The sequence below is a fragment of the Monopterus albus genome, unplaced genomic scaffold (assembly GCF_001952655.1).
Source record: "Monopterus albus unplaced genomic scaffold, M_albus_1.0 scaffold220.1, whole genome shotgun sequence".
Lineage (NCBI taxonomy): Eukaryota > Metazoa > Chordata > Actinopteri > Synbranchiformes > Synbranchidae > Monopterus > Monopterus albus.
Window position 1 is genome coordinate 56,658 of NW_018128100.1, and position 26,639 is coordinate 83,296.

General features: G+C 42.5%; 1 protein-coding gene and 1 long non-coding RNA gene across 5 annotated transcripts in view; both read right to left on the reverse strand.

The window, feature by feature from the left end:
- The window catches only part of LOC109971309 (uncharacterized), a 29,854-nt gene extending 15,296 nt beyond the window's left edge, over positions 1-14,558 (reverse strand). The window contains exons 1-2 of one of the 2 annotated variants that reach the window (XR_002276530.1): positions 14,454-14,558; positions 10,896-10,980 (exon numbers count right to left, since the gene is read on the reverse strand). This is a non-coding gene — a long non-coding RNA (uncharacterized LOC109971309). The remainder of the gene's footprint in view (positions 1-10,895; positions 10,981-14,453) is intronic. The other variant, XR_002276531.1, reaches the window with a different exon arrangement.
- A 105-nt stretch (positions 14,559-14,663) lies between these two features.
- The window catches only part of mei4 (meiosis-specific, MEI4 homolog (S. cerevisiae)), a 37,245-nt gene continuing 25,269 nt past the window's right edge, over positions 14,664-26,639 (reverse strand). For 2 of the 3 annotated variants that reach the window (XM_020619457.1, XM_020619455.1), the window contains exon 4: positions 14,664-15,595. In XM_020619457.1, the coding sequence (XP_020475113.1) occupies positions 15,227-15,595 (369 nt within the window). In that variant the 3' untranslated portion in view covers positions 14,664-15,226. The remainder of the gene's footprint in view (positions 15,596-26,639) is intronic. The other variant, XM_020619456.1, reaches the window with a different exon arrangement.

Sequence of the window (26,639 nt, forward strand, 5' to 3'; positions counted from 1 at the left end):
CCCCCGTGACCCCGTTCAGGGACTAAGCGGTAGAAAATGGATGGATGGATGCAGTTTGTCAGTGATACTTTTCTTGTTCCAGCTGCAGCTCATCATAAATCTGTAGAAATAAAAGCAAATTGTATTTATATAGCACCTTATATAGCAAAGTGCTGCACAGAGGGTAAAAAGAGCTAAAAGAGTTAAAACAGAAAATAAAACCTATAAAAAATATAAATACACATAAAACCATAATAAAAAAGATAAAGTCCAAGAACTAATCAGATGCCTCAGACTGCACCAGAATCAAATGCCTGTGTGAATAAATATGTTGAGGACTGTTCCAGAGTCTTGGAGCTGCCACTGCAAAAGCTCTGTCACCCGTGTTTTAATATGGATCTACATCCACTAGAACCTGAATGGACGACCTAAGAGATCTACCCGGGGTGTGAATGTGCAGAGGCTCTAAAAACAGAAGAAATTCACACTGTTATACTGTTCAACTAGAAGGTTAGGCTACTATAACCATCAGTTTACAGTTAATTATACTCCTCTGTGTTTTTTTTTAATTAAACCTCTTATAGCCACAAACAGGGAAAACCACATATTTGTTTCGTTTGATACAAACTCAAAAGCTGCCTCCATGTCTCCACGACCCACTGATTCACCGGCACAGCAGGAGTCGTGTCGCCGCCATGTTCCCATACACACCGCACTACCAAAACTCCACCAGGATTTTTTGCATTTTGTTTTACAGACAGACATCAGGTGTTGAGCTGTGCTCATGGTTCAGTGGTTCAGGTAACAGATGCAGCAAAAACACCAAACTGCGGTCCCCAGATTTGCTGTTTCTTCTGTTTTACAGCATTGTAAAGTGAAGATTTTTGGGTTTTAAACCAAGCAAAACATCAGCACTCAATGTGGAGCAGCTGTAATAGCCATCTTAAAGACTAAGCAATTAGCCATTACTATCATAATCGCATGAACCTATAATTAAAATGTCATTCGTTGAGGCCTTAATTTATTGGCCATTTTCCTTCTAAGTGGTGGCTGAAAGTGATTGTAATAATCTGACCACAGCAACACGGTGCATGATGGCTGAAAGTCATTACTCATTCATTTTCTCTGGCTGAGCAGAAAGCTCATCTATTAACTAACACTGTTTACCAGGAGAAGCAAACAAGGTTCTCGATGTGCATCTGAGTCATTCTGCAGTGAAGCTACAGCAGTTTAACCTGAAAGTCAGTGCGGCTGCGAGTTCCTAATTGGTTAGTAATCCAAATAGTGATTAAGTGAGCTCTACAGAAGGACCCCGCTTCACATATTGTTTCAGTTTTTATAAGGTGAGGGAGCCGCAGGATCTCGATGTGCACAAGACCAGAAAATTAACTTCTACAGGATCAGATTGAACAATTGCACCAATCAAAGTGAAAGATATAAAGTAAACCCTTGTGCTCTGTTCATGTTTAGTTTACGCTGCCTGTGCTTGCGGGTGTTATTTACCGGCAGCATCTTTTGGCTTTGTAACTCAACATAATCAAAGAATTTTAATCTAAAACAATGTAATAACCAACTAATAATCAACAGATGTTTACACTTGCCCTTTACCTTTGTTAGATTACTTTACATAAGGGTTAAAACTATGTTATTGTAATTTTTGGTTAGATGACTGAAAAAAAAAAACAAATTTACAAATGAAGCAAGATTTTTCACAACTACTGATTTTTATTTGAATCTCATTCATTTCAAACATTCAGGACAGTTTGCACAAGCACAAGCTGAACACTCGGTAACCATTTTGGTCTACACAACACAGCCCCCATTGAATACAGACAAACCTATACATCACATGAGGGGCAGAGCCTTCTTGAGTGTGTGTTACATATGTACTTCTTGCACTTGATGAGGTATGTGGTGTTTTCCTGTCCTTCTTGGGTCCACTCCACACACTCCACAGCGCTTCAGTGGCCTGGTGCTGGCTGCAACCTAGAATAATGAAAAGATAAGAAATTATACTTGGCAAATAGTCTCTCTCCCTCCCAAAGCAGGAGTGTCACACATACAGTATCCTGCAACAGCTTACACACTTACCTCAGGCTCTGCTGATTGTTCCCCTGTGTACACTTGTAAGTTCCAAGCATACGAGGTTGCGGCATTGCAGGCAGCCCAGATCTTTATGCCATATTTTGCTGGTTTAGATGGAATATACTGCCTAAAGGGGCAGCAGCCCCTAAAGGGCATCAGCTGCTCATCAATAGTGATATGGGGGGTGCAGTGTGCTGTCATTGAAAATTTGTTCTGATTTATGTTCTTCACACAAAATGAGGCAAGGTCTTTTTTTTTTTGAGCCCGAAAAAATAATTCCAAGTATTTTTTTTCTTTAAATGAAAAGTGAAAACGGGTAAAAATCACCCGAACAGAGCACAAGGGTAAAGAAAATAAAATGTATACATCAGCTCTACATGTAGAGAATAGTATGTTTCATCAGCAGGCTCTAGTACATCTGGAATAATCCTGAAAAGGGTTTATAAATAATCAAATTTAGTTTTTGGTTCTTTAATACAAATATAATTAAACAGCTGCCCTGTCTGAACCCCGTCCCAGTGCTCTCATGCTTTTGCCTGTAGGACTCATGTTCTTGCATTTCTGATCATCATCATCTGTGAGAGAAGTCGAGACGACTCAAAAAGAGGATTTAAAAAGTGTCCAGCTTTATGCAAATATCCTCTGCCACAGTGCGAGCGACAGCCAGGTCACAGCCAGCATCTTGATTCCAGCAGAAACAGAAGCAGAGTTGTTCACTGCTCCACTCCACTCCACGTTAAACAAAATGGAAGAGAAGCCGACAGCTGAGGTCTCCAGTTTCCCAGCTCTCTATGACGTGTCTTTAACCAGTTACTAGGATAAAACAGAGACATGTGGAAACAAATGGTGGCACTGCTGTCTGCTAGTCTGGCAGAAAACCAGTGTCCAGTCAGAGCCGAGGATGCAATGATGTGTTCAACACAACTAACAGAGGGGATTAGGTAGTGACAACCGCTCTGTATGTTTGTGTGTGTAGGTTGGGTCAGTATTTTGTGAAAACTAGAACTTTTATTACCATATTTTGAAGAGACGACTCTTCAGAGCCATGTAGTGCAGCAGTGAACGTAAATAATGACCAGTGAATACAGGTGGTTTAACGACGAGTGTGGGATCATCCAATAAAATGTCAACTTATCACAGGATAATCTATTACTGTGGTTCATGTATGAAATCTGTGAAGCGCTTTTTAAATATCATGAAATCCTGTGAGGCTCCTGTCAGTGGTCCCAAACAAACTGTTGATCAATTAATTAAACCGAAACTGTTATTTTCCTCGTCTCTCACAGAGAATGTCTGAATGTTGTGGGTGAAAGAGACGAGCTTTGTGCCCACACCCTGAGAAAAAAGTAATGATCTTGTCCGCGTCAATCAAAGATCTTTGATTGCACTTTCCCATCTGAACACTTTGTGGGTGGAAACGAACTGGGGGCGCCACACCGTGAGACAAAGAAATAACAGCCTGAAAACAGTTTACGAGCCTCTTTAAGACCTCTGCAGCAGCTTGATACCTCAACAAGGGACAGGTCTTATGCCCGGCTCAGTAACTTAAACCAAACTGCTTTAATGACACTGGCAGAAGTAAAAGTCCCCGCAATAGCATTTAAGGCGTCTGACAGTGACACGTGATCTTTCCAAATGTCACAGAGACTATCTGAGCTCCATTTCCTTCCTTCTCTGTATGTGAGTCAGATGTTGTCAGAGTCTGAAAGGAGACGACTAGACTTAGTTGGATTTAGGCACAAGAGGAGCTCATCAACAGGCATCAGCCCTCTGCAGAACACGTGCTGGCGATGACTGTGCATTTCTCACACGCCACTGAAAAGGGAGAAGAAAGAACTTCATTTAAAAAGTCCATATTAGTACCGCGTGAGACCGTGCAGTAGTGAGCTGCTTATGACTACTGAGACTTACCACTGCCCGCTAGCACACTACCAACCAGCAGGGTGACAGTCAGAATCTGTTGCAGCAGTTTAAGTTTGACACATGGTAAAAGGCCCCATTCTCACAAAGAAGTATTTTTTAATAGTCAGTCAGTTTGGAGCTGTTAGCCAAACCACAGAGTCAAAGAAACAAATTATTTTAAGTTACATACAGTATACTGTAGTGTGTCAGTGCATGTGGATTAATTCGCTGCTGAAAATAGTCCCAACCAATGCTCTATTTCTCCCGTTTGACAAAAACTGCCCAAATGTCTTCTAAAATTACTGAGTCTTTATGAATACATTTAAATCCTGTATTTATATGGTGTATGTACATGTTTATAAGGTCTACTCACTTTTTTAGATTCAAGTTTTCAGTAGGAACCCTGAAGGCTGACAGCCACAGACTGAGGAGAGAAATCAGAAAGTGCTGAGAGATGACACTTAGAAGTGGGAGCGAAATATGTACAAGGCTGTCAACAAATCCCATAAAAGCCTAACTTGGTTTTGGTCTGTCAGAAAAGCAGTAAGTCATTTATTCTGTACGTGTGAGCATGGTTATAGGAGAAAAACATAAAAAACCGCTCAAACCTTCTCAAAAATGGAAGCCAAGTAGAGCATGAAACATGCTTTAATGAGAGATGAGTGCTCTCAACCACCTGCATGTAGATAGAAAGAGGTGAGACTGAAACATCACTTTAATGTGGTAATTATTCAGTGTCATACACACACGTGTTGTCTGAAAAGACAAGGAGAGACTAATGAATGAGAATAAATGCCGAGACATGACTGGTCTTACAGGCCTGGCTGAGCCTAAAAAAACACAAAGCCATCTCACATGACATGAGGATAAAGCCCAAAGTGATGGATGTTCTGACTGACCACACTCCAAGGTGGGGTGAAGAGGGTGCTGTCAAAGATGAGCGAAGCACAATGAACAACAGGGATGAAGGCACACGCCTTCAGACAGGCTCTCACTTAAAACACTCAGGCTGCTGAACGAGGTTGTAATCTGCCACGTGTAGCAGTGTGATGAAACCGTGTTAAGAGAGGTTGAAGTTGTACCCGACCCGTTCTCACACCAATCTACAGTCTGTTTTAGAAAGCCAGCCAGCTACTCTACAGGATTTCTTTTTGGCCAAGAGGGTGAGGCACCATAAACGGCTCTTTGCCCCTCCCGTCACATCCTTGCCTAGCAACAACGTAAACTACGGATGCCTGGTTGGGACAAACTGTAGAAATTGCCGCCTGGCTAACAGTAAATGTGTCAGTATGTATTTACAGTGAGGAACAGAAGTATTTGAACACCCTGCGATTTTGCAAGTTCTCCCACTTAGAAATCATGGAGGGGTCTGAAATTCACATTGTAGGTGCATTCCCACTCTGAGAGACAGAATTAAAAATACATTTTCAGGAAAGCACATTGTATGATTTTTAAAGAATTTATTTGTCTTGCACTGCTGAACATAAGTATTTGAAGACCTGAGAAACAGCAAGAATTCTGGCTCTCAAAGACCTGTTACTGTGCCTTGAAAACGTCCACCTCTACTCCACTCATTAATCTAAATTAGTAGCACCTGTCTGAGCTCTTTAAAGACACCTGTCCACCCCACAGTCAGTCAGACGCCCACTACTACCATGGGCAAGGCCAAAGAGCTGTATAAATGTCAAGTTATGTTGTTTGGCCACTTGTCACAGCAATGAATCAGGTCATTATGTACATTTATATTTTAGGTATTGAGCAGCAAGGGTTCAGTGTGAAGCTTATTTTATCTGGTATTGATGGACACCGTTTGCTGTAATGTCAAGATTTTGTTCGTCTTCTTTCCTTTTCAAGAACCAGTGAACACAGCTTTCCTGTTACCTCAACAAGTGACTGAATTCACAGGTTTGAAAGGTGCTGCTGTGTTTGGCTGCCCTTCCTGTCAGGTGAAAAGCAATCAATGAAGCATGACAGAACAGATAACGGGTCAACTCACAGTGTTCGGAGGGAAGTGTGCTCAGCTGCACTCGGGGTGGAGACAATCAGAGACCACAGCCTCTACATTGCTGGAGTGTCAATGACTGTTTGTTTGAATATTTTAGAGGGAAGTAATGATGATTTCACTCTGGGGTGAATTAAGAAGAGTCTGACAAACAGTCCATCAAACCAAGCAGTAACAAGAAAATGAGAGCCCTCCCTGGCTTATTAAGACAACCCCAAAGCAAAGGCCAAAATTACCCTTGTTAAATTGCAACTGAACTTTGCATTACCTGACAAGCTTGGTTTAATTGGAAACAACTCTAATAACAGTCATTCAGGACTGATGTGGAGCTGCTGAAATTTATTGTGCATGAGAAAACAGAGCAGTGTGTTAGAAAGCTCAGCTACAGCTACTTTTTACCAGAGAAAAAGTTAACAATTCGTGCATTAGCTGAAATGATGTCAGAGCGTGATGGTCAGTCTGTCCATCACATAATTCACCTGCATGAACAATTCTGAATAAGGTCCCTTAATAAAGATCCTCTTAATCATTATTTTTACTGAGTTGTGATCATAACATGGTCAATTTATCAGCCTTGGTCTAATTCAAATATTTGTTTCAGCCTCTTATCAAGCAAAAAATGCCAAATATTCAAATGTGCAGGTTTGTTGCTTTTGATATCTCTGGAAGAAAAAAAAAGAAATCAGAAGATGTCATCTTGGATTCTGGGAAATTGTGTGGGGCTTTGCTAGCGTCTGACCTTTTAAATTCTAGTCACCTGATCAATAAATGACACTAGAAATTAATGAAGTGTATTTATAGTGTGGATTCATTTGTATCAGCCCTCGATGCAGCTCTCATTGCTCCGCTTGTTATGAACTGAGCTGAAGCAAAAAGATGAAGATCGGGTCTGTCCAGAATCTAAACCACGTTCAGGTGCAGAAAAGACAGAGATGGAAACAGTCCACTGGTCTCAACTGAAGGTGTCCATACCGGGTGGGGGGGGTCTCAATCAGCTGCCGGGGAGGCAGTCAGTGGGAAGTAGATCTGAAGTAAAGCTGACTGTGCCCCCAGAAAAATGGACTCACAAATCAGACTCAGTGGCTCAAAGTTTTGGTAATTTCTTTGCTATTTTGTCAACTTTGACACCAAGGGAAAGCTACGCTGTTATTATTTGTTTGTAATATTGGTGTGTTGATAAAGTCTGACTTCAGTAAGTGCTAATGTTTAAATGAACCGTTTAGAGCATGGGTGTATTTTGAAAAACAAGTTTTCCACCTCGCACAACTTTTTTCATTAGACAGTGATATACACAAATAACCAGAGCGTATGCACTCCTGACAACTTCCAGCACAAATTGTGACACAACGTGGTGTCGCTCAGCCAATTGTGTAATAATAAGAAACGCTCTTATTTGGAGTACTGAGACTGTTCGAAGCTGTCTCATCCTCCTGTGTATTTCCACCAATATACTGAAGTAATATGTCAAAAATTAACATGGCTGAAGAGAAAATGATGCTGTCATCTCCCAGTGACGCAAACACCTGTAAAATTAAGATGAATGAGCAGAAGTCGGCCTCGATTTACAGCTCGCTAAACCAGATTACATTCTTCTGTCTGTGCGCTCCGAGACCAAGTGGGGGGAAGAGACGGGGCAGTGCCAGGCTGTTTGTGCTCAAACTACTTGATACCAGCCTGTTCGAGGTATGCAAAAAAACAAAAAACAACAAACAAACAACAAAAAACAGTATGCTGAACCTTTATCCAACTGCAGGAACATTAGCAACATAGCTTGCTTCATTTGGTATCTTCCAGATCAACTTATCTCCTCCTTCATTTGGTATCTTCCAGATCAACTTAGAGATAAAAGTTAAAATAAAATGTTTTGGATGTTTTGAAATGCCTCTTGTGGATATGGAGATGCAATGCAAAACCACATACAGTCTTGTAAAGTAGCACTGTATAGTAATTTTGAGTGGAAGCCAAATTAATGTTCATAACCTAAAATGAGATGAGCAACAGAGGACATGAAATCGTGATTAAATGCAATACAAATTAAGTTGATTAATTGGGCAGTAGTAGCCTAAAGCGTGTGAACAGAAGGTCTCCCATCCAACCCCCTGTGCAGCAGCATTAAATCTGGGTGGGACAGGTGAAAACACAGCACTTGCCTCTTCCTCTACAACACCCCTGTGCTGCCTTAACCCCAGCTGCTCCTGTGGAGCTGCCCAATGGCCGGCAGGTCAGACTGTGGTTGTACTGGGCAGCTCCAGGTGTGTGGATGCGATCAGGGCGTTCCTGCCTCTTAGAAAAATCATAAAACATTTAAGTCAGAAAGTGACCTACTGCTGACAAGAGCTGCTACACTAGATGTCTCGAATCATTACACACCCATAAAATGTGCCTCACCACAGTCTGTGCGACTCCAGGCGGCTAGCTGGCTCTGTCCACCTCAAAGTCAACTGAACACACACATCAGTGAGAGGAACAGATATACGTCTCTGCACACAGATCTGAGCTCTGTTCGTGTTCGTCAGCGAGGAATTATGCGAGGTGAAGCCACGGGGGTCGACGGGCACATTCTACTTCATTCAGTCTGCCCACATCACGGCTTCTAATGTTAGCTAGCAGCTGTCTGCACACATCAGGTCATGAAACCGAGACAGCAGGTGAATTAGTCTCCACGCTTTCTGCTCCATCTGGCCTGAAAATGATTATTAAACTGGACAGACTTGGATCAAGAGTGGCATACCATCAGCCTCTTTTCAGAGTGGGTGTCTGTGCTCTGGTTAGCTGAATCATCTTGTACTGACAGTCCACAGGTGCAGGGCATAACCTGGACTTTTTCAAGGTGCATGAGGGTGACTAGCCCTGCACCACCTGAAAGGCAGTGCAGGGCTATTTATTACTAATGCTCAACTATTTTGCACATGAAGTCATAAAATTATATTTTTTCTTGCTACATTCAACAGAAAATCAAATACATTATACTATCAAAATCATGACTTGGTCAGTATAGGGAAGATAAAAGAATGACTGTTTTGGTCCAGACCTATTTAAATATATCTGATACCAGTACTGGGAGATTCTACTGTGATTCATCCCTCAGATGGTCCCAAAATAACACAGTGCAAACACAGTCAGAGAATGGACGTAAGACACTGTCTTTAAGACAAAACCTGCTCACAAATTCAGACAGATTTCTCCAATTTTAGGTGTTGACACTAAAAGAACAAGTACTGAACTGCTGGACCTGTTTGAACCATAACAGTGGAAACCTATTTCAGGGGTCAGTTAAGTTACTGAAGAACAGTTAGGCTCATCAGCACATGCAGGGGTCATTTATTTAATAATCAGGAGATGAACATGTGGAACCCTGGGCAACTCTCGCATACAGACAAGACACATGCATACTGATGTCAATTAGCAACAGCTGATACTTGCGATGTTTATGATTTGTCAATCTATCAAAATTTATTTGTATAGCACTTTAAAAACAACGTCTGGTCGAACAAAGTACTTGACACGGCAATGCAAATCCAGAGTAAGCATTTGTGACCATGAACTAGTTTTCAAAGTGGAACCTACTAACTGAACCCAACTCTACCCGTCCTCATAGGTGTCACCAATATTTTAAAGCTTAAGTTCAATGCCCTGCACGTCCCTCTGTGTCTGGGACTGTCCACCAAACAAGACAAGAACAGACAGTGAGGAAACTGATTCAGAGGAACCTACTAAGTGAACCCAACTCTACCCGTCCTCATAGGTGTCACCAATATTTTAAAGCTTAAGTTCAATGCCCTGCACGTCCCTCTGTGTCTGGGACTGTCCACCAAACAAGACAAGAACAGACAGTGAGGAAACTGATTCAGAGGTTCTGACCTGCCCTGCACTCAGGACTCATCATCGCCAGGAAAAAGGTGGGTGGGGGGATCCCACCGGACCTGTCACCTGTCCTGCAACAGGCACTACAGACCTCTGAATGTCAAAACAACCAGAGACCAAGCTGAAGAGCAGTTCAGTCAGTGACAGACGCCAGAATACAATCCTATGCGGTAACTAACACGAAAACATCCACGTTACCTGTAAATTATAGATCATGTATTTCACATGCACATATCACAGTCATACATAAAGCCAGTGACTTAGAGCATCACGAACTGAGCACCAAACTTTAATCAGTTCCCATGTCAAACGAGGTCAAAAAGCACTGAAATGTCATGTTTATCAGCACAAGTGGTTCAGAAATCACCGGGTCCCGCGACACAAACAAAACTCTTCACATGCCCTTTTCAACTCTTTAAACCTCTTCTGGAGCCAAATCACAGCATGCAGACATTTAATCCTCTGCTCTTGCTCAGTCAGTTGTGACATGTTTCTTTAAATCAATTCTCCCACAAGTTCAAGGAAGCCCAATTCTCTTTCCGTTGCTTTTTGGTCAATATATCATGCCAACTTCCACACGGCCCGTTTGGACTGTTGTGACAAATCTAGCATACGAATGATCCACCAAGCACCAGTGAAATCTCCACGTTTTCAGCGAGTTTGACTGCTGAACTCATCTTTTTGTCATGCATTACAATACAGAGGGGTTAAAGTGCAGGCTGAATTTATCAAACAAACTTTTTCCCTTCCAAAAACCTGTATGACCTCAGAATGATTGAACTCCACACTTCAGACCATGTTGACTCCAACAACACTGGACCACTTGGGGCATCAGCCTTCCAAAGTGTTGTGATCTATAACAGCAGCCACTGAACATACTGAGGATTCATTTTCATACTGTATCAATCAAAGCTGTGTGGATTTAAGGACACCGGGGGCTCATAAATCATCCACGCCTGATGGCAGAGTGTGCACAGACCTTAGTGAGGCATTATTTACACAGCCTGCTCACAGTTTTGCACACTAAGCCACTTTACAGCCTCAGTGATTTATGTTCTCTTACCTTATCCCAAGCTTTTCATTTGGGCCACAGAGCGTTATGGTCGAGCAGGTTGAGGCACCACTGGACGCTCGCTGGGCTCCTCAAACTACTCAACAGAAAACAACTTTTAATTATTACAGTATTTTGCTTCTCTGATTTTTCTAAAAAAGCGTTTTCACTGCTATTATCATCATTTTTTTAATTATTACATGCCACATCTTTAAACAGCAAGGCTGGTGTCATCCTGCATTTTCTTGTTCCCAGCAAATCCCATGAGAAAACCAAAACCATCTCTCAAAAAATATTCAGTCCATCTCTCAACAACTCTCCTACTCTCAGCTCGAATCCCACTGATTCCTAGTGAAGATGTAAATCTTTAAAACACCTCACATGTGTATACTTTCTTTTTTTTTTTAAAGGCTCATACATCCATCTATTATCTACACCGCTTATTCCTGAATAGGGTCAAGGGGGACTGAAGCCAATCCCAGCTGACATCGGGTTAGAGGCAGGGTCCACCCTGGACAGGTCGCCAGTCTATCACAGGGATGACACTTAGACAACCACACACACCCACACTCACTCCTAGGGGAAATTTAGAGCCACCAGTCAACCTAAGCCGCATGTCTTTGGACTGTGGGAGGAAGCTGGAGGGGAGTTAACCGCCACTGTGCTGCCTTGAAAGGCTCAGAACGGTAGTTTTTAGCTTACTCAACTAGAATTACTGCTCTGTGAAGTCACTGTGACCACCAAAATCTAATCAGTTCATCCTTAAAGGATGGTGGAGGAAGTGCATGTTTTTGCCAAAATTGAAGAAATTCCCTTTGTTTGTGTTCATGGTGATGAAGGAACAGGTCATGGTGGAGGAAGTGCACATTTCTGCCAAAATTGAAGAAATTCTCTGTGTGTGTGTGTTCATGGTGATGAAGGAACAGGTCAGCCAACACAACAGTGTGGTCACTGCTGGGTTTTAAGAGTCTCTGGACACAGAGGGGGGAGAGAGATGAGGCTGCAACAGACAGACATTGTTGGTTTGAGTCTTTTGATGGGATTTGACAATAAGATAAATTATCACCAGACTAAGATTCCTTCAACGATTAATCCCTTTTTATTACTGCACCAACAGGCACGTCTTTATAAACCTGCACAAACTTTTTCATAATCCAAATGTTAATCTCCTTCACTGATGAAATGGCTCACGCTCATGTGCCCAGGCTCTCACCAGGGTTCACTGCTGATGATGCAATCCACCACGTTCGCCCCCGTCGAACCAACACACAATGAGACATTCACTTCTCTACTGAACCACATTAACCATCAGTGCACGTATGAGCAGTCCATTTTTATCTTCTAAAGCGCACCCTCTCCCTGCTGCGCTCTCAACAGGATATGAAAGATGAGGAGATCACAGACAGAGGTGCACAAACCCAAGACAGACACAATAGGAGAGATGGCTATCAACTCAGCTGCAACCCGGGAGCCTTCGGTAATTCTTGACGTACCAGGAAACATATTTAGCTGCGCCATTATTGCAGACACCAAATAAGCAGCAAGGAAGAGAACGTCACTACAGACACTTGCACCGAGTCTGGTGAGGAGAGAGCAAGAACTGAAGCAGGGAATGGTGAAAGGCTAATGAGCTTGGATCAGACAGAATCCAATAACGTAGGGCTACCCAAGCTTCCACTTAGATGGCCCACAGTTGTACATGCCAGGGGGTCACTTCTACTGGGGATGGGGACACACAAACAGGTGACAGAGTCCCAGTGAGGAGCTGGGCCATCAGAACAGCTCCACCTTGGCTCTAAGTCTCCAAATCTCTGAACTCTCCTGGAGGGATGAACACTGTTCTTCCAGCAGATGTTCCCTCATATGGTGTTTTGATGATGGTGGTGGAGACACTGTCTAACACGTCGCTCCAACATCTCCCATAGCTGTTCAACTGGTCTGAGACCTGGTGACTGGGAAGGCCACAGCATCTGGTTCACATCATGGTCATCCTCATCAGGCCAGTGAGGGACCCCTGGCGTCCTGTGGGCGGGGGGGAAGTCACCTTGGAGGAGACCACTCCATTATTCAGGTTTGTCCTTTCATGTGTCACTCATCTGTGTATGTTTCCCTCCTTTGTCCTTCTTGTCCTTCTGTTGTATGCTTTTAATACTGTACATGTGGGGGCTCCTTCCCAGAAGAAGCTGTAAACCTCAACAGGATCCATCTCCTTAGTAAAATAAAGTTTAAATAAAAAAAGCACCACAACTAATTTTTTAATCATGTGCTAGTTTGTAGACTGATGTAAAGGCAAGAACAAAAACTGTGTTCCGTCTCATTTTCAGAATAAATAATGATGTAGGGTGGTTATTAATTAAACCACATGCTTTGATATATAAATCATGTTAAAGCAAAAATGTCAAAATCTAATACTATATAAAATTATAAACACATGCTGTGTTAAAGTGTGGAGAACCAGATAAAAGCTAATACAACTTTATACATTATACACACATTATACATTATACAGAGCGACACTGCGAGAACACCACTACTGAACAACCGCCTACTCCATTTACAGACTCGGTAGCTTCAACTGGAAAATAATTTTTAAAGCCAAAAATAAATGAATATCTGTAAATGTTTAAAATGAAGGAACCATAATACAAATTCAAATGAACAGCCGTCTTGAGAAGCTAAAATCTGTAGCACACACATCTGCATAAATGTTTTACAATAGCCTAGTGAACAAACAGAAAATGCTCATTAGTATGGGACTGATATTGCCAAATTTTGTTTGTTGTTACTTCTGACAGCAGAAGATTGTGCATCGGCCTCCTACACCTTTCTCAGTCTGTAGTGTTGCCTCACTTTGATGGAATCGATTGCCTTTGTGTGTAACTGTTTCCTAATTACCCTGTGAAATCAATTTCGAGACAAACTATAGTCTTTACATGTCACATAAAATGACAGCACATTTCCAATCACACAAACTGTGCTATTATAAAATGAACCAGAATTCACAACTGCTGTCTCACTTCTGAAAAGTTTTTCTCTGCCAACACCGACTAAGCTTCAGGTCACAAAACACAAAACACACATCACCAGCAGCAAGCATGAGAAATAATGGTAGGAGCACCAGCCACTACACACACAAATAAAACAGGCCAACGTCAGCACTTTTCATTGGCCCTTCACAGAAAGTAATTCAAGGAGGAACTGAAAGTGTTAGTACATAAGAAGAGTTCTCAGCAACAATGTGGCCTTCAGTAAGTTTCAGTGTCATTAACTAATTAATAGCAGCATTTCAGTGTCTGTCTCTACAACACACAGAGGGTACAACTGCTTGACAGTCACAATTTGTTATTACTCAGTTACAGATATATGTCAGAGTAAACAATTATTAGAAAATATCAGGATTTACCTTTCACACCACTTTGCAGAATGAACAAACTAAAAGCAAAATGGACCTGAAGTACAAGCATTTCACACATTTTTGATGCTGCTGCTATTAGAACGGCCACAAATGGAAACAAATTCCACTGAGCCTGTAAAAGGATTGAAATCCTCATTAAATGTTTGGTTACTTACAGACTTCTGTGCTGACAGTAATTCTCTGAGAGTCTACAGACGTGTCACTTCAGTGCTGCTCATGTGGTAGTCCTCTCATGGCTCTTACCAGAATCACTTCACTGAGTCTTCTCATGGCTCTTACCAGAATCACTTCACTCAGTTTCAGCACGCGCTACTTGTCCCAGGCTGAAATGTCTTACAGAAACACCTTGCGCTACTTGTCCCAGGCTGAAATGTCTTGGCTGTATGTATATATAAGGACGTTGTCTATCAGCCGCTGTCCACGAGGTTTAACTGCTCAGTAACTTGTTGTAAAAAAAATTATCTTAGACCTTTATTAACCAAATTCCTTGGATGTCCAAAACACCTGGCCAATAAAGCTGATTCTGATTATTTTTGTAAGGATGAACAAATCCCATGAGATGACCGAAACTGACACTTGTGTTGATCTCTCAGTACTTTCTGGCTCATAGCTCCAAGACCATTGGTTCCCACTGAAGACGCAAATCTTTAAAACAACTTACAGACGTATGGTTCATTTTTAAAAATGCTACATCAACTGGAGGAAACAGTGCATTTGACGGGACTATTTTCAGAGGTAAATTAATCCACATTTGGTGTGTGGAGCTCTGGCACACGGGGATGGGATACATGAGACGTTGGATGCACACAGTTGTTAGTAGGAGATGTTTATTGTCAGTTTGGGTCTTTTGTTGGGATTTGTTGACAAAAAGAAATACTGATCATCACCAGAATTATCCTTCAAGTAGATCTGAAGATCTGGTCCCTTGTCAATATGATGCATTTGGTGTTTTCCTTTCAAATGCACCTAGAAACAGTGCATGGTTCTCTAAAGGAGGATCAACAGCTGTAGTCCGCTCTTTAAAAACTACCTGGTCACCTGCACTTGGTGTGATCTTATCTGAGGAGGTGAGGAGACCTCCTATCCTCCACATGTAGATAGAAAACAAAGGAAACTCATCTGACAAAAGAAAGAGGCGCTGCTCCACGTGACGCAGGAAACCCATCTGCTCCGATCCCACCTCCACCCTGCACGGTACCTTTGACTTCTGCAGGAGCTCCTCCAGGACCCAGAAGAGGTGGCATGAGTTCTGATACTGATCCAGAGGGAACCCGTCAAGCCGCGAGTCCTCCTGCCCCTGCAAACATCAATGTCAACATAACTCACTGTCTGGGGAACATGTTCATACAGTGTTGTGGCAACCCATCCAACAGTTGTTTACTACATGTCTGCTGAATAAGTAAAGGCCACATTTCCAAGCATCCACCTCTGTATTAGAAGCTCTCAACATCCTCCTGGAGGTCAACCTGTGGGAAGTACTGCAGCCAAGATCCAGGCATCAACTATGTCCCTGACTGGCACAACTGCCTAACCACTGCCGAACCCACAGGGATGCCGAAAATGCAAGTCAAGGGAGGAACAACCAGAACAAACCGGCTAAAGAGGTCAATCATTACTCACATAACTGGTGTAAACCTTCAGGAACTGATAGATGATGGTGCAACAGAAAATTACTGCACAAGCTATTTAACCACATGGCAGTATAGAAACATGAAGTACTAACGCGAATGTCCTCAGAGCACACAGGTCAGGGCAAGGCGCACACACAATTCACCATACACTACAAGCCAAATGTTACTTACTCAAACAGAAGAGGCTGGATTTCTTCCAGGCTACATCTCGGTGTGCCTTTGTGTGTGTATGCATTTGAATTTTTGCATATGAAAGTTTCTGTGTGCGACTTTGAGTTGTCATGAAGCAAAACAGCAGCCAGCTGGCTGTCAGGTACTCCTCTGGGCAAAACCCTTCAGAGAGCATTGAGAATGTGACAACACCACCCCTCAAAACCTTGCAAACACACACCAGTCAGCCCTCCATCAGGAACGGGTCACTTAGCACTTTGCTTTAGTGTCAAAACACATTTTCTTTATACCCCAATTGCTCATTTTCAATTTTGCCTGCAGGAAAACTCTCTCCAGCTATACAAGTTATTAAGACAAAATTCTGCTACTGACACAATCACAATTAATGACTAGGAAGTGTAATCAAGAACATTTTACTGGCTTTTCGTACAAAATGTCAGCAGGGTGTTGTATGATGTGTGTTTATCGACACTCACTCCAACGTTTCAGCAGCCATTACCGAGAGGATCAGATCAGAGTAGGCTGCTGGTATCCCCCCCGACCACCAGGGGAATTAGTGAGCAAACCGCTACGTGGCGCAACATAACAAGGAGAATAAGATGACAAGCTAGGACAAGCTAGGACTGGAGGTGTTTTTCCACACATCATGGTTTACTTTTTCAAGAGAAAAGACTAAGGGTGGTTACTAAGTGGTTGGTTCTGCGTATGTGCACCTGGTTTGTTTGCCCATTGCCGTTAAAGTGTTGCATACAGCGGTGTCCCAACTGTTTCTGGGAGATGTAGTATCCAGGACTCTCAGTCCTAAATACGGCTACTACTGCCTTCGTCCAGCAGGGTTTGTAAATTGTTCAGTGTCAGTTTCCTTTTCGCCCATGTCAATGGTGGAGCACTCACCATGTCAGTTTCAAATTCTGCGACCTGAACGCAGTTATACTAGTGAAATATTGTCACATACAGTCACAGTCCCACAACATTAGACATCTTTATATCGCAATATTACAAATATGATTGGATCCCTACAGATCAGTCAACAGTATCCACACCTGCAGCCTCATTAAGTGCACATACACACACTGTCAGGTAGTGTGTCCCATATCCGAAATATGCCAACACATAGTGCACTTAACCTACAGTGGACGTGCACTTGTCTTCATAAGTTGATGGAGACTGAAACAGAGCTAAAATCAGAGTGAACATTGAACTTACATTCATCAAGTGAAGACAAACATGACTCCAACTGAATGTTAACGCAGCTGCATGTTTGTCAGATGTGTAAATAAGTCAACACATTCAGGAGAACCTGGTCAGTTTACTGCGGTCACAGCAAATACCGACGTGGTTTGGGTTTTGTTCACTGTACTTCACTTTTAGTGTCTAAAACCTTTGCACACGGCTATATGTGTAAGTCTATAGAACCAAGCACTGATGAGCAGAAACTTGGTGTGTGATTGTCTGGTGTTAAAGGGTTTATTAATAGACCTGCCAATCACTTTGAGTGTGTTAACAGGTTGTTTTCATGGGTTATATTTGATTTGGACTGTGAAATGATGGATGATATATGCTGTGTATGTGCATATACTGTATGTTACCAGACAGCCCGACACAGATGCCTCAGAAATTCACACTTCACATCTTGCTGGCAGGTTCTGCCAGCAAGATGGAAAAGACGTACAGTGTTTCATCTGGGTGTACAGGAAGAAAGGAAGGAAGACCGCAGTGTCATGTGTCCCTACAAACCATTATTTAAAAAGATGATTATCTGAGCTCTGTTTATGCCCAAATTTAGCTCCACTGATATAAACAGAGACAACAGCTCCCAAAATGATCACACAGCTGGATCAGCCCAAACCGAGCAGTTGCATTAGACTGACTTAGTCTGGGCATGTGTACATTATGAACAGCCAAACAGAGGGTATATGCCAGTAACAATATAAATGTGGCATTTGACCATACAGCACAGAGACTTATTGATCAGGCTCTGGTGTGAAGCGACGCAGAAGAGAAAGGCAGAGATAAAGCTAGACTCAACCAAGGATATACTGGGATGTTACATGCTGTGTGCTGTTGCCTGTTGGGTACCCTGACATCCAAAAGTTGAGACTTCATCAAAACTTTGGCTGTCACTTTCAAAACCATAAAGCTGTTACTGCGAGCCCTGAACAATGCACACCTCCATCTGGAGAAAACAAGTCTGCTCATTCAAGAAGGCACATCATTTAGAACCACTGAGCTGGATAAACACTGCAATTCAAAGAAAAACAACAGGGCATCTCAGAAAATATAAGGCGACAGAGTGTCACAATAGGTGACACATCTTCAGATAGACACTGTGCCTCAAAACACAACGTGACAACAGGGAATTAGGCTGTCCTAAACAAAAGTTTCTAAATCTTCTCCAAATTAAGATCCTGTTGTATCTTCTCCACATCACACTGCTCTGCTACAGCTAGCTGTGAAATAAATCAGGCATTGCACTTTGTTTTGCATAAAGCCATGTGTGGTGCAGCGATGACTTTTATATGTGATTTATACGGGAGCTATCACAACACCAGCCATAGCTTTCGTTAATTTGACAAATGCGTAACAGTGTTCAAGAGGGAGAAGTGGTTTATGTCGGTTCGATTGGTACAAGGAAGCCCAAAATATTCTGCTTCGATCTGCAACCTGTAAACCACTCACATGCCCAAGAAATTTATGAAACCAGAGAGCAGCATTCAAAGGAGAGCAGAACTCGATAACCGGAACAAGAATCAAGTCGGAGCATCTGGTAAAAACGTACACAGAGCATGACAACTCGCCTGCCGAGGAGGTAACACAGTCACGTGACAGAGAACTCCTGGTCACTCTCTGAGAACATACCCTGGGTAAATAAAGGTTAGAAAAAACATAACTGTACAATATCTTTGCCTAAATGAAATGAATTTCATTTTCTCTAGTCAACACCACATAGTGACAGTACGTCATGGACACAACCTGAAATGTGACAACACAGACAAAGAGTTCACAACACCAAGATGTATGCATGTACGTTTTTCTTGCTGCTGTTCAAGTGTTTTGAGACACTCTGGTGAAAGCCTGATTTAGACATGCAACTGCAGTCTTCTTGGCCAATTCCAGTTTGTTTTCCTTCAAGTCTGACCTGCTGATTCAGATTTTCTTTCTAAGAACTGTAATCAACAACACACACAGAGCTTTTTGTAACCTTTAAGGAAAAATTTGTCATAAAAATAAAACATTTTAAAGTTTTACATCTCTATTTTTTGATTCCAACTAAAAAAGGAGCGCACTATACTGTAAGTACTTCTCCAAATATAAACAGGTGCAACAGGTAATAGAAACAGAACAATGTCTGTTACGTCAGTCCTACTGAGCACATGGTTCTTTTTGAAGTGTGTAGTTTGTATTTGCTGTGTTTTACCACAGGCTGCAAACACTGTACATGCATTTCACGTGTAGCCAGTAGCTCAGTCACTGTGGACTAGTCGTCAGAGATGTGGTCGTAGTTTCCCATCTGCAAGGTGTTTCTGTAAGAAATGTTTAAAAACGGCCTTGTTTGAGTATCTCAGTAACACAGTTCAGTACCTCCCTGGTCCTGTCTTCACATTTAGGGGGTGAGACCTGCTTCCATTTCATATCAATAAGGTAGCCAGGGACCGAGGCAGTGAAAGCCAGGACGTCCTGCAGTGTGCCAGACAGATCATTATCACGGGGAGCACCATTTGTAGTTCACACTGTACACTGGGACTAACTGTTATATTCTAAGCTGTTCACAGCGTTTTCACGATTTTAGTCCAATACTCAGATTACTGAGGATGACTTCTGATGTGCATATGCAAAAAGATGTTTTTACATATTTCTAAATGGCTAAACATTGGACAGATGTGAGTTTCAGTACTAAAAGTACTTTATGACTTTCAGTGAAGCCCAGTCTGCAGCGTTGAGGCGTCCAGGTGGCCAAGATGCAGTTATAATGTATGCATTATGTATTATATTCAGAATGTCCCTGGTATTACTGCAGCTACAGCCCTCTGTTGCATGGCCTTCCTTGTACTCTCTGCGTTTGTAGTCACCCCTCTAATGTTCACCTTCAGATAAAGACAAGAAATGTCTCTAAAATACTAAAAACAGATGTATGAAGGCATCATCTACTATGGCTGTCCATGTGTGCAGAGTGAGAGATGTGATGACACATAGCAAAGAGGGAACTGATATGAAACTACGTCGAGAATAGCAGTGACAGAGGGCCCATATGAAACATGCTGGAAGGGAGACTTGGACAGCAGCAGCACAGGCTGACTGATCCGTCTGTCGGCTTGTTACCACTCCTCAGGGACCCAGCGGGCTACAGGCCAACAGTCACAGGATTAGCTGCTGCATTTAATAATCCTGATAACCTACCCTCTCCCTCCATGCCAGCTAGAGGCCAAACCATCTATGATCCCACTGAGCGACCTGAGGGTTCAGGTGAGGCCGACGTTAAGGTCATTTCATAATCGACTTGCCAGGTAAACACTGATGAGTTCTGGCTTCAAGGCTTTACATCATGATATAGTACAGACTCTCTGAACATCTGCAGAGGCTGAACTGCAACACACAGGCTCATGCCCTACAACAAGAGCATTAATTAGGCACCCTGAGAATCAGCTCATCACAACTATACACAATTATCATGGTGCAACATGATCACAGCTCTGTTCTGAGAATCCAGATTAGATTTTCTTATTGTTCAAATGTTCCCTTCATTATTAGCCACTATACCTGCATGTCAACAGATACATCATACAGCACAGTTAAAAATTTGCTGTCACGTCCATTTTCCCAGTTTTATAGTTTTTCCTACAGTGTAGAAAAAATAAAGTGTTCAACATTTCATACTGTGGCTGTTCCTTGTAGAAATGTTTGAAAATGGTGAGTCAAAAGACACTGTCCATGACTGCAGGGGAACCCAGGTAATTACCACTGGTGGGATTTGACCCTGGGATCTGGTGTGAAAGAGTTTTCCACTGAGATGGACGAGGACCCGATGGTGGCGACCCGACGATCTGTATCTGAAGCACCATGACCCAGACAGCATCAGTCGCACCGAGATTCTAAAGCTGCAGCCTGAATGGGATTTATTCATCCATTTGATTAGACCTGGAGCTCGTTACTGTTCTGACCGGGCCACAGGGAAGCTGACGGACGGAGAGTCAGGATTGAAAGCTTCTCAAATGGAACAAAACACAAGAATGAAGACAGATAAGATGGAGACAACGGGGTGACAGAAACACTTCAAGAAAGAATTCAAACTTTAAAGTAACACTGAAACTATCCACTATTGGTTTTTAAATACTGATTAATATGCCAGTTCTTTTATTGATTAATTCTTTGGTCAATGAAGTGTCCAGAATGAATTCCTCAGTGAATTCCTCTTCACCACCCTCATCTCTAACTGTGTGTTGGCTGTGTTGTGCTGGGCAAGAAGTGCACGGCGGCTTTATCAAAGATCGTTTACTGACAAACACAAACAGTGAAACGCTGACTTGTGGGTTCAAAAGCGTCACCTTTCATATCACACACAGACATTTTCTCCAGTGTTAATATAAAGTAACTGATGTGCAGCTTTAAGTAGCCCTGTTCCTAATATAAAATATCAATCCAAAAAAACATCCATGTATTGAATATTTTTTAAAAACTCTGGATTCATGTCATCAGAGCTCTGTGGGTAGGATTTAATCAGGTTTAAATGACAGCGACTGGGGGGAAAAAACAACAAATGAAAAGATTATATTAATTTTTTTTGTCTGTCTTGACACTAACTGTTGAACTCCGTCTCTCTTCAGTTTGGGCACTGATGATTTGACCTCTCACTCGACCAACGTGCTAATGGTCATAGGTTTTTCCACAGATGTTAAATGGTGCTAATTAGCTTTCAGCCTTCTGTGACTCACCACGTCCACATCTGTTTGTAATTCTGATGAAGTTACTTCTGAGTTTATGTCAACACCTTTTTTCACAGTGTACCTTCTATATACACGAGAGGAGGAAAAAGAGTGACGACACGACAAAGACGGAATAAGAGAGAAAAGGTTTTCATAGAAAACGCAAAAGGCAGAGGAAAAAAGAGTCAGAAAAAGAAATTGAGAAACGAAGGCGTGAGAGTGAGAGACGAACCAAGCCAGGCAGAAAAAGTAGAGGGAGTGAGAGAGACGCTGACAAAGAGTTTATAATGAAGCTGTGTGAAGTGTGAAGGGCAGTAATTTACTGATCAAGGACAGAGATTGATTTGTCACCAGAGTGGAAAAGAAACCCCACAGTGTGAGTGAGAAGCCTCAGCCCACGCCAATACACGCCTGTAAGGCGGGCCTGTGTTTCCATCTGAAAACACGGAGGCTTGGCCCGTGCTGACCCGAACCACAGTGTCACAAAGCTCTAAGCAAAAGAACTGCCACGTCTGGACTGGGCACTGTTTTCAGCCAACAGCAAACAGGGGCGGGCCATAAAATTCATAGAGGGTGGGGCCGTTTGGCCTTCAATGTCGTATACTTTGGAAGAGCACAGAGGCCACCTGACTGACTAATGTGTGTATGAACACATTCAGTAGACCTTCTTTAAGTCTCTCACTGCACCAGGTGAGAACGACCACAAATTTTTTAAGTCAAGGAGTAGAACTTTAATAAAAAAAACTAAAAAAATCTAACCTCACCATGAAAACACTGGGGATTCACAGGACAGGAGGCCAGCTGGTCACAGGTCTAACACACAGACAACCACGCACAGCTGTACAGACACTTTAGAGTCTGTACAGCTGTCTGTACATTCTTCAACCTGCTGCAACATGTGTTTGGACTGTGGGGGGAAGCAGAGTATCCAGAGGAAACCCACACAAGCTCAGGGAGAACATGGCCACTTCACATAGAAAGGCCCCAGTTGGCCACAAGGTTCAAACCCAGAACATTCTTCCTGTGAGGCAACAGAGCTAACCACTGCACCGCCGTGCCACCCTCCCTAGAGATCTTGCTTTATTTAATGAACAGTCCAAACTCCAAAAATATTCACTTTATACTGATATGTGTTGGCAAATGTTCTTGATCAATAATTAAACATGTGATTATGAAAACTGCTGTTCATTAATCTTGTCCTAACAGATACTGGTCAGTAGGGCCACTGGGAGACAGAAAGCAACAGGATCAGGTCAGTTTCACTGTTTTTACTAGATGATATAGAACAGTTTGGAAATCAATCCTCGCTTCACCCATCACTGACAAATTAATCTAATTTTCTGTGAACAGCTTATTAAAAGTTGTTGACAGCTGAAAGTGTTGTGTTTTGACGACAGGCTTGTTGCTTTCATTATTGTAAAATCAGGATCAAGTATACAAACGAATAAGCCAGTTTCCCAGCACTTGTGTAGATGGCACACAGCTCGTCCCTCTCCTCGCCCTGCAGACTGACAGTCTCATCGGAGGTGCAGCCATAACGATCCCTGATGGTCGCCTACTGAGCTGAACGTGACCACAGAGAGCTTCAGGCTCACATGTGACATGACCACACAGGCAGCCTCCTACGCCCGTTAGCCCACAGCAGACAAGCAATCGATTGTCTCCTCTGTTTTTGCCTTTGTCTTGTAGAGGCGTCCTTTAGCAGGGTTTTATTTTTTCTCCACGACTGTCTCTTTCAAGGCGGTCCGCTGACAATCCACTGATTCAACCGACAGAAAATCAATCTAATCTCATCCAAGTCGGCGTTCATATCTCGACATCCTGAACGCCCGGGGAGCTGGAAGCACAGGTTTGTCTGTTTCTCACACACACATACATACAAAAAAGTACCAGATCGCCTTGTTCTCTGGCATTTTATGTCAGTATCAGCAGCCCAAGAAAAGTCCACTAGGTTGGATGATGATTTTCTTTGTTGTTAAATGGTCTCACGAGGCTGTGGCAGTTACAGACAGGAGGTCAGTTCTGTCACATCTGTCGACAGCAGACAACTGCTATGACAGCAGAGTTCCCCAAAGACCAAACCACAATATGTACTTGGAAAAACCCGACAGAGCAGAAATGCCAGAGCTGATTTGACGTGTCACCGTCAATGCTTCCATCTCTTCTTTCACTGTTTTGCTTGCCAATAAGACTGTAAAGGATAATTCCAGGTTAGTACAACTCACTGCAAGTCTTACTTTTGAGGTGTGGACATCGAATAGTCAGGTGACCTGACTGTAAATAAACCTCCAGGTTATTCAAATTTGATTTTAATTTATTTTTCCTCTTTTAAACATCATCATCCAAGCTTCCTGTTTTAACAGGTCATCCCACCTCGTCTTCATGCTTCAGCATCAGCCTACTGCACTGCCTGGGGTTTGTGCAGAGGTTTTGATGATCCAGATGTTTTCAACCCATCTGATCATCTCACTGCTTGTGTTTCTTGACTGTATGATGGTAAAGTATTTTGAAAACTGTATAAATGATTCAGTTTGATATCACAGTGGGCAGTTACTGCACAGAAACCTGTGCCCTGTGCGTTACATTTTAACCGTTGTTCCTCTGGTAGAAACGTAGATAGAGGAACGAAGTTTGGCTAAAGGCTCCTGATCCGTGGGGAAAGTTGCTTTGGTGGAAATGGGGTCTCAGAGCTGATGTGGTCCCATCCAGAGCAGAAGACGGTGGTCTCTGTATGTACGGACACTCAGCAACGCCATCTTTACTGTTTATTTTCACTTCCCGGTCTGAAGAGGAGGGAGTTGTTGGGTCCATCATTTTGTTACTACTTTTAGGGCTTTACAAATTTTAGTGACACTTCCCAGGAACAATTAACTTTTTTGTTTTTTTTTGTTTTTTTAAGTTTTAAAGCATGAGCACAGACAGCTACACACACACACACATAGTTGATCTGACTTCTTCTTTGGTAACATGATGACTATTTAAAGCTGTGAAACCAGACAGCCGTGGATTTTGAGAATAAATTGGTAGACGGTCTCTGTGTCTGCTTAGTCATAGCTTGGATTCTGGTGCAGGAGGCTTTAGCAAACCTGCCAAAACTCATATTGTGCTGGGCTAAATTCCTGCTCTTTAAATGTACTTGGCAGTGATGCAGATTGGTCTAAATAGTGGCTCAAATAATTTTACATTTTCTCCAGCAATGACAGCCAAACATTAGCTGCTTTGCAGACAAACAGCAGTGTGTACATGTCTTGTCTTCTTTACAGTGCTCAGGATGATATACAGCAGGTTAGTTCTTGGCAGATCTGTAGGCCAGTCAAATCGTAGCTCTAACTAAAATGTCAAAGCCATTATTATGACCATCACTGAAGTGCTGATAGCCATGAGAAAACCACAGGCTGCATTTATGTGGGCCACATTTAACCAACAGTAGATCCTGTCCATTAAAAAGTCACAATGAAGAGAGCAGAGGGTATTTCCACTGCATAATGTCTTTTCTACAGACATGAATGCTCATGTGACAAGGTTATGATGACCATATATTTCCCACCCATAGCTGCACTGCAGTTCAGTACAATAAGCACTGCTCTGCCATTATCTCTCCAAATCCACAGGATGCATGTGATACCAGAGAGTGAGCAGTGGCTGCGGCGGGTTATTTTAGTGAAAGCTGAGAAAGCGGAGCACTGTGGGAGGAAGATGATAGATAGAGACGAAGACAACAGGCAAACAGAAAGCCAAAGAATACTAATTAATTAAGCCATCACCACAGATGCCTCCAGAGCTTCCACACAAAAGATGTTAAAAAAAAAAAAAAGTGCACAGAAAATATTTGGAAAATAGAAATGTGACGAGTACAAAGATAATAGCAAAGCACATGCTCTCTCTCCCTCCTTTTAGTTTTCTACTACATAATTTTTAAAGCAAACAGCGGTCTGCTGTTTACTGCCGAGTACTGACGTGACAAAAACCAGCCAGTCTTCATTTACAGGCCATCTCGATTCCTGAGATTTACCAATATCTGATAAAACAACTATGACTACAGAAGATAAGATATGGAAACAGAAACTGAGTGCTTGAGTGTTTTCTCTCCCCCGCCAGTTCTACTTGCACATTAGTAACATTGTTCCATGCCCCAGCACACTTGTGCATATACGATACTGTAGGTGGCAGTATGTACGTATTGTAGCTGGTTTGGAATCCACCAAGAAGAAGAAAGCAGCAGCAATGACAACTCGCATCATCCACTGGGTGGCATTTGTTTCTGTTCTGTGTGGACAATGAAGTCAGTCCCGTTACTGAACAGTGACCCTCTCACGTGCCTTCCTACTTCCACATCTACTGTGCAGCTCAGAGGATGAAGAGGGCCTGCGCTGCACAGACACAATGGTTGAAGAGAAAGGAGGCACTGAGGAATGCCAACAGAACCACTTCCTCGTTTGAGCACGGCCTGATTTACAGACCGCACTTTGACAACACAGGGTAGAGAAGCTGGAATAACAACAGACGGGCTGTAGGCAGCAGAGGGTCACTGAGTTTATCAAACAACATGGAAAATCTGAGTTAACGCACGTTGACCCAACGCAGAGACCAGGCATAAAATTACCATAACGTTACCATC